Here is an 8,797-nt window from a genome sequence, read left to right as displayed (position 1 = left end):
TATAGCGCTTTACTATACTGTACACCAAAAGCGCTTTACAATCATATCAGGGGGTCTCCCCTCAACCACCACCAGTGTCCAGCATTCAATTTGATGTACGGCAGCCACAGTACAACGGCGCCAGTGCGCTCACCATACACCAGCTAGGAGGCCATGATTGATAAAGGCCAATGGAGAGAATTTGGCCAAGATTATTATACACCCCTCTTTACGAGAAGTGCCATGGGATTTCTAATTACCACAGAAAGTCAGGACCTCAGCTTAATGTCTCATCCGAAGGACGGTGCTTGTTAAAGTATAATGTCCCTGTCACTATACTGGGGCGTTAGGACTCACACAGACCACAGGGTGAGCACCCCCTGCTGGCCTCACTAACACCTCTTCCAGCAGCAACCTGGTTTTTCCAGGAGGTCTTTGCCCAGATACTGACCAGGCTCAATCCTGCTTACCTTCAGTGGGCAACCAGTCTTGGGCTATAAAGGGTGATATGGCTGCTGGCCATAAAGTATGTACAGTTCTTTGGGGTAAGCTGTGCCATACACTTGTGAGGTTATGTTTCTTTGATGTTATAAATGCCCTCTTTTCAATTTGGTTTGACAGCAAACAAGTAGTTGTATCTCTATATGTGTCTCATTTCACAAAGAAGTGGCACATCTTACTCCACTCTCCTTCATATTTAATGCAGAGGAGCAACTCTGCTTTACAGAATGTTAACTAGTCCCTCCTAAGATTCAGATATCACAGCAATTGATTGAGTTTATCTGCATGTGGGAGGCTGGATAATGTGTGTGTGTGTGTGTGTTGTTCAGGCGGGGGCTCAACTCAATCATTCGTTGGCTCTGGGTGGCTGAAAGGAGCTTGTATGAGTGTTTTAAACATTCCTCTTGCCTTAGCCCCTCTCCTCACCTACTACCTACACACACACACGCACAAACACGCTGACTGCTGAAATACACCCCCACAGCATATGCACCTATCTACTGCCCCTCCCTCCTCTGAATCATGTGGGAGGGAAGCCCGCAAGTCCTTTCAGTTATGAGATCAATGGATGAGCTCAGGCAGAATGCAAGGTCACCTTCATGGACCCAGCGCAGAGCAGGAAAGAAACAGAGACGGGGATGTAAAATTTGTGGCATTAATGCAGGTGCACGCATAGCCTTAGTCGCTGTAACGCAACGTTTTTTCAAAATCATTGTTTACAAAAGCGCTTTATTTCTTTGCTTTCTTATATCAGACACTCCTCCTTTTCATGTACCAATTAGCCGCTGGTAGTGCTTGGGCTTCAAACACCCCTTCCCTCTCTCACTGTAAACTCTCCTGCAGCTGGAGGGAAAGGGATTGAGTTTTCTCTCGTCTTTATTCATCAAGTGAGTCACTGGCAATGGCTGCCTGGGAGAGGTTAAAAAAGAGTCATATGCGACAGAGGAGAGGATGGATGATATAAGTCCTTGTGAAAGCAAATAACAATGGGAGGATCATTCGGGCGAGGAGAATGGAGCCGGAGGAGGAGGAGGAGGAATGGTACCGATCATAAAGCTTGACCGTACTGGGAGATTAGCAGCGCTTAGCCTTGCTCTCTATCTCTTCTGTTCATTGATGGACTGCAGACCAGTGGTTCTCAACTGGTGGGTTGCAAACCAAAAATGGGTCGTGGGTTTGTTCTGACTGAGTTGCGAATAGCATTCCCTGCTCTCAAACCTATGACCCATTTTGCAAATGAAATGGAAACGGTTTCCATATCTTCAGTTGTTGACGTAAAAGGCAGCGAGTCAAATTTATGCACGAATTCATCTCACGTAGAAGTTACCAAATTTAGGCAGATACCAAGATGAACCCGTTTTGTGACATGCCTTTATCCTCAAACCGTGAACAAATTTACATTTTAAAAAAGATACAAAGATAGTCCTTTCCAGTTTTTTTTTTAAAGGAAACAATTGGGCCTGAACACTGCAATCTTCTAATGAATGCAGTTATTAATAATAATATGACAATAATTCATCAAAAATATATAAAAAAAATCTAAGTTCTGTTGTTTTTTTATGCATGTACAAAATTATGAATTAAAAAGTGGTAGTTCATCCTAAAATTTAAATACTCATGTTTTTCCAAACCAGTTTGACTTTTTACTTCTTCTGTGGAACATAGAAGATATTTTCAAGAATGTTGGTAACCATTTCATTGTATGTGAAAGGGGAAAATACCTGAGCCATTTCTCAAAACATCTTCTTTTATGTTCCACAGATTCCACAGTCATACAGGTATGGAACACTTTGAGGGAAATGACAGAATTCTCATTTTTGGGTGAACTATCCTATTAACTATTTAGCATATATCATGTTAATAATATTGCATAGTGTTGGGTCTACACAGGTCATTGTAATATTAAAGGAATAATTTGAGTTCAATACACAATAATTCTTTTGTTAAAACTTGAGCAATATATGAGCCGTAAACTTGTAATATTCTTTAAATGAATTGGGTTGCACTTTATTTTACAGTACATGCACCTGTGTGTACTTGGTGTACTTACCTAAGAAAGTACTGGGTAATATAAGGTAACTTGGGTTAAGGTTAGGTTTAGGGGTAGGTTCAGGGTTAGTACCTAGTTATTACCCAATTATAGTAATTGTATAATAAGTACAGTATGTACATGAGGAACAGGACTGAAAACTAAAGTGCTACCATGAATTGAATGTTTGATGTTGAGGACATTTTGTTATTATGCCGGGTTGCCACTGCTGTTGATCTCACCGCGGTGAAAGAGAGCCAAACTTTAAATTTTTGGCTGTTGTGTTTAATTTAGTGTTTGGACAGAAATCTGGCTTCATTCAAAATGCGTTGTTACATGGATGTGTGTGGGATGTTTGAAGACCTGTGTCCAGGCACTTTGTCCAATTGGACATCCCGCTTATGGCATAGCTTCAAAGCCGTGAAAGAATGAGCACACACGTTTTGGTGAGAGAAAACCTGTTCATGGTCATGGGATTACATTTGTTGTGTCTTTACAGTTGCTTAAAGTCCAGTGCAAATAATCTAGGAGTATCTTTACATTGTGCACACAAGTAAATGTCAAACTATAAATATTTGACAGTTGCTAAGTAACCTCAGAAACCACCTGCAGTGGTACATGAACGAATTGATTTAAAAATAGATGCAGCTGAGTTGTCACTGTAGTATATACGTCATCAAAACTGTTGAATGGGAAACATGGATAAATCAAGCAAACGTAAAACATTATTAATAAAGAACAGTGCATCCTCAAAGATCTGAGATAAAATGACACAAACACCTGACAGATGGAGCTGAGTGTCTACAGAAATGCAGAAGTATGTTTATAGCAGACAGAAAGTACTGGAGAAGGGCGCCACATTGTGGTGAAAAGGGGCACTACAACTATTCAAGAGTAGTTGTATTCACTAATCTCTTGCTCTGACGAATTTGTCATGATGGATCAATATCTCCAGCTCTGTTCCAAACAAGTAAGCTTCCTACAAAAATCATAGGCATGCTCTCTACATGAAGAGTATTCCAAAAGGTAGTTAGCATGTTTACACTGCCTTTTTATGGACAAATTGTGAGGCAGCATCACCTAGCCCATATCCTCCATGGAGAAGGCTATCCCTTAATATTTTGCAATGCATTTTGTGAAAAAGTGCACCAAAAATGGTGGATGAATTGAAAGAATTGACATTTACTGTATAGATGCTTAGAATTCATTCAATAATAGAGCATCGGTAAAAATCATCCCAAAAACGTGCTCGTAACCCAACCAATAGTGTTAACAAAAGCAAACGTGAGTGAGATAAAAACGCATTTACTATTGCAACTAGGTAACTTTAGCTTGCCTCTATGTAGACTGTTACAAATTGGTCACTTATGGTGGAATTTTAGTTCGATCATTCCTTAGTGTATTCTTAGTGCCTATGTAGGTGAGATAGCTCACTAGATTTTGCAACAGAGCCATTTTTACATGTATTGTAATGAGTGCAAAGTCACTGAGTCCATGCCTAGCGTGACTGGCTAAAAGAGAACAAAGCTCGGAAATAAAAACGTTCTCCTAGATATTGATTGAGACATTATTTGATCTTTTTGCTTCATATTATTTTGCTGTGGTCACAGAGGAGTTTAGAAGTTCAGAAAATACACACATACACACACAAACTGTGGAAAAAAAGAGGGACATTTTCCTAGACTGGAGTTCCTATGGGTAGTCGTGGTAAGCAGATATAAGCCTGGGGGTAGAAATTGATGTCCACCGGGTTGCCATCAAGCCTGATGTCCTCCAGGGCTTTCCGTATGTAGTTTTTGTCATGAATGTTGCAGAAAGTATCTTGGCTTATGCTCTGTATATTGTTATTCTGGAGAAAATGTAGAAGAGAGGGAGAGAAATAGCATTAATTGTGAGGACATTATTGCCCACTATTGAGGAGAGTAGCAGGAGTTTTTCCTGTTTTTACCTGCAGGTGGAGCGATCGTAGGCTGTCAGGTAGGGGTACGGGAATGTAGTCTAACTTGTTGTTTGATAGGTACAGGAACTGAAGCTCTTCCATCTCCTACTCACGAGAGAAAATTAACACAAACAACATAACATTATCATGCTCCGTTTATTATTTGTCAGTGGAAAAGTAATCATTAGACGTGAATACACATTGAAATAGAAAAATAATACGACTGAATTTGGTTTTACTGCACTGTTTTAAAGGGATAGTCATTCACTTCCATTGTAGGAAAAAATACCATGGAAGTCAATGGATACTGTCAACTGTCTGATTACCAACATTCTTCAAAATATCTTCTTTAGTGTTCAACAGAAGAAAGAAACTCATACAGGTTTAGAACAACTTGAGGGTGAGTAAATGACAACAGAATTAAATGATTTGGATGAACAATCCCTTTCAGTGTAAACAAGGTTTTTGTATCATATGCAGTGTTTCTTTTCAAGTAAATACATTTCATTTTAATGATCTTTAGACATTTTTACTGCAAAACAAGCCATAAACATCTTTCTGTCTGACTATGTCTATCTATCTTTATTTTGCAGTTAAATGGCAGAATGAAAAAAATTCTTGAGCACTAAATCAGCATATTAGAATGATTTCTGAAGGATCATGATGTGACATTGAAGTTATAATGCTGAAAATTCAGCTTTGTCATCACAGGAATACATAATTGTAAGAATATTTCACCGTATTGTTACTGTTTTTTTTACTAAAAAAAAAAATCTTACAGACCCCAAACTTTTGGATGGTTCTGTACGTACCTTAAAGGCCTCTGCGTGCATGCTTGAACTCCTTAGCTGGTTATTGCGAACATCAATGTGCTTCAGGGAAGCTGGGAGTTCTGGGAGTACCTGGATGTTGTTGTCGGCCAACATGAGATCCTGAAGTTGAAGCAGGGAACGAAAAGCGGCCTCGTTCACTTTACCTATCTGGTTTCCACTCAGGTCGATCCGTTTCAGCTGATCTGAGAACACCATTAAGTGCAGTTTTCTTAAACATTGTTCAGTTTGATTCGTAATTAAATTGATTTAAAAGTCTTAAATAGTCTTTTATGCATTTCAGGCCTTGTGTAAACTGTGTAATACAGTATATGTTTGAAAAACCACGTTTGTATTTTCAAGAAAGAGGGAAGTCTGTTTGATTCTTACTGAGATTGATGAAGTCTGTGGCCTTGACCTCGGTGATCTTGTTGAAGCGAGCGTAGAAGTGTGTGGTTTCTTTGGGAAGAGGGGGAATCTGAGTCAGTTCTGAGTCATCACAGTAAACACTGCCGCTGATACACACACACAGCAGGCAGGAGGGCATCCCTACAGAAAAGAGGGAGAGAGGACTGTGCTATGACGTTTCGTACCACTAGAGGCCGCAAGATTTATGACTGAAATAAAAAAACAAAGCATTTTCATCACTTTCAAACCATTTATCCATCTACCTAAGCCTGTGTCAGGCCCAAACAGGCCCGGACCATGTAAGTCTAAAGTTGATGGGACAGGAGACTTTGTTGGACGGGGCGGCAGTGTGACTTCCTCCACATAGTCCTCAGGAGGAACAACAGCAGGTGGCGGAGTGACTGCTGGAGGAGGAGCCAGTGTCTCAACCTCAGTCAGTAAGAAAGAGAGGTTAGAAACGGAACAGAACTATATACATAAGCAGGTTCATAGTGACTCTATTCTGAAAGGGATAGTTAATAAAAAATCAGTCATCATTTACTCACCCTCATTTCGTACAAGAATCAAGATGAGATATTTTTGAGAAATGTCTCTGCTTTATTTGTCCATACAATGGAAGTCAGTGGGCTCAAAAGTTATCTTGTTCCCTACCTTCTTCCCCCAAAAATGATATGCTTTATATAATAGATTGTAACATCAAAAATGGTGTCTAATGAAATTAATTCATACAATTTTAACAATTGAATTGATCTTTTAAAATGACAATTAATTTAGAACAAAACGTATTTTTATTATTATTTCTTCTAGCAATATAGTGTTGAGTTGCATGGTGCTTTTTGTGATTTTTGGTGCTGAATAGCGCTCATCCACCTTCACTTTCATTATATAGAAAATAATGTAGCTTGATGTCATGCCTAACATCCAAACGTTCTCATTTTGTTCAATGGAAGAAAAAAAGTCATACAGGTTTGGAACAACGTGATGATGATTAAACGATGACAGAACTGACAAACTTGATCAGCTCTTGAAACCTCCTCTCACCTCCTCATCATATTCATAGTTCAGATCCAACGTGTTTAAATCATCGTATCCAAATGCTTCAGGGTCCAGATCAGTTGGAGGGGCACAAAGACCGAAGCCCAATAGGGTCCAAACAAGATACAGCACCATCTATAATAGACAAAGTGAATTATCTGTGCATATGTACTTAGTACTTTTGTGATATGCATTGGGGACTCGTTATGAATTCAACATCACAGAGTGTCAAGATAATCCAGATTATGCAATTTATACTCTAGATTTCTTATTAGCTGAAAAAATGTGCTTTCATTTTGGGGTTTTGGAAATGTTTTCTCTTTTTTTTTTTTTTTTTTTTTTTTTCATTTTATAAGTATCTGCAGCCCCAGATGCCTGTCACACCAGTGTTTGTTTAACCTTTAAGGCATTTCTTACCGGCTGCTCAGACACGTAAACTCTTATTAGCCACAAACATCACGCATGACAGTGTGAAAGTTCATACACTTTAGACCCTCCACGCATTTGAAAACATAAATTAAGTTGTTGTATGGTTCGCAATGGTAATCTATCATCCGTCTTCTATGGTTATGGAAGTTGGCCAAACCTGCAGAGTTTTGTGAAGAAGGCTGACAGGGGTGTGCGATCTAAAGTAAGTATATATAAATATATACAAATATAACAAAAATCTGAATCATGCGTCTTCCTCCATACTACATCAACACAGATGGAGTCCATAATGCACATCTACATGGTCGTCATCTAGTGTTTCTCAATGCTGCACAATCGGGACCACACCGACCTTGCTTTCCCATAAACTCCTAACAACTCCAGCCTGACACATCAGTATTCAGAGCTCTCCTGGGCCTATTCAGTTATTCACGTAACCCCGTTATGAAAGTATTCGGAATAAGACTAATTACCAAGGAGTCTTCATACAGCAAGAAGGGGGGAAAAGAGAGAGACCTACCTTTGATGTTTGTCTGTGAACAGCCATGGCCTGAGAGCAGACCTTAGGGGAACAGTGGTATGGAAGCTGGCCTGTGTTCTCCTGAGGTTTTTGCAATGAATTGCTGACCCAGGATTGAGGACACCAGCAGGTTAGGTGAGGGGGAGAGGTGGGAGCTCAGCTGGGGGATGGCCAAGTCAGTTTGCTCAGCTGTCACTAGTTTTACAGCGCTGCCATTGCCGAAGTCTCTGACCCGGCCTGGTTTGGTAATTTACCGCTCCCTGCTGGCAGGTTGTTAACTTCATGTGGTTTTCAGACACGTGTCCTAGCGAGATGCAAGCTTTCCTTTTTTTCCCATGACATTTTACATTGCTTTGGTGTTCCAGAAGACAATTTTGTATTTCCAGGAATCATCTTTGATTGTTTTGGGAGTGGTCAGTTCACCCCTTGTGGATTCCAGCCCATTCAAGTATACTTCCCATAATATAGTGAGAAGTTAATCCATGTCATAATTGTTTGACTCAATTCGCTGAAGCCTCGGAACTGTTTCTGACTGAACACCCTTTAAAGTCTGAATTAAACTAATGGACTTAATGTTATTTCATGGTGTATTAAGCAGGTCAGTGAGGTCAGCTGTTTGTGATTTTGACTTAGGTTGACATCCAATAGCAAACCTAGTGGACGACCTTTGACATCCTCTGATTTTTTACTGGCGTCTGACTGACGAGACTCAAACAGACACTCCTGTTTCATTCCTTTTCTGTAAGAGATCTTGCGTCACTTCTCAATTAGCAACCATGTTTCACATATCAAAATTCCATTGCTAAATACTTTGTACAGATGATGACTAGCTCAGAAGGAAGCACTGATTAACAGAAGAGAAGGTATATGAAAACTTTTCCTCTCTCCTATAATGTATTTCATGGACAAGTATTTTTTTTCTTCAAAAATCTTACTGTCCCACACATTTGAATGGTAGTGTAAATATCTGTCAGCAAAGCACAATCCTGTGGTGCCTGTTCTTTTTTCCTTCTTACTGAAATGTTCTCAGTTCTCATGTTTAATAATGAAATACACTGCTGTAAGAGAAAAATGTGCAGCAAGGGTTTCAAAGGTGCTTTTCAATAAATGACATTTGTTCTAAGATACAATGCCTAAAGCACATTAAA

At 39.6% G+C, this 8,797-nt stretch overlaps 2 protein-coding genes across 3 annotated transcripts in view; both read right to left on the bottom strand.

Moving 5' to 3' along the window:
• Positions 1-396: 396 nt before the first annotated feature.
• Positions 397-8,797, bottom strand: part of plekha6 (pleckstrin homology domain containing, family A member 6) — a 154,707-nt gene continuing 146,306 nt past the window's right edge. For both annotated transcript variants that reach the window (XR_008809379.1, XM_056269841.1), the window contains one exon: positions 397-406. The gene's annotated coding sequence lies outside the window, so the exon portion shown is untranslated. The remainder of the gene's footprint in view (positions 407-8,797) is intronic.
• Positions 3,465-8,080, bottom strand: optc (opticin). The gene is made up of 7 exons (XM_056269856.1): positions 7,650-8,080; positions 6,707-6,835; positions 5,929-6,094; positions 5,648-5,806; positions 5,261-5,463; positions 4,458-4,553; positions 3,465-4,358 (listed from the first exon to the last, which is right to left on the bottom strand). The coding sequence occupies exons 1-7, from the start codon at positions 7,674-7,676 to the stop codon at positions 4,188-4,190; spliced, it is 951 nt and encodes a 316-aa protein (XP_056125831.1). The 5' UTR covers positions 7,677-8,080; the 3' UTR covers positions 3,465-4,187.

This window comes from Rhinichthys klamathensis, unplaced genomic scaffold (genome assembly GCF_029890125.1).
Source record: "Rhinichthys klamathensis goyatoka isolate OS25496 unplaced genomic scaffold, OSU_Roscu_1.1 h1tg000291l_1, whole genome shotgun sequence".
Lineage (NCBI taxonomy): Eukaryota > Metazoa > Chordata > Actinopteri > Cypriniformes > Leuciscidae > Rhinichthys > Rhinichthys klamathensis.
This window is presented reverse-complemented; position numbering and strand designations above follow the sequence as displayed.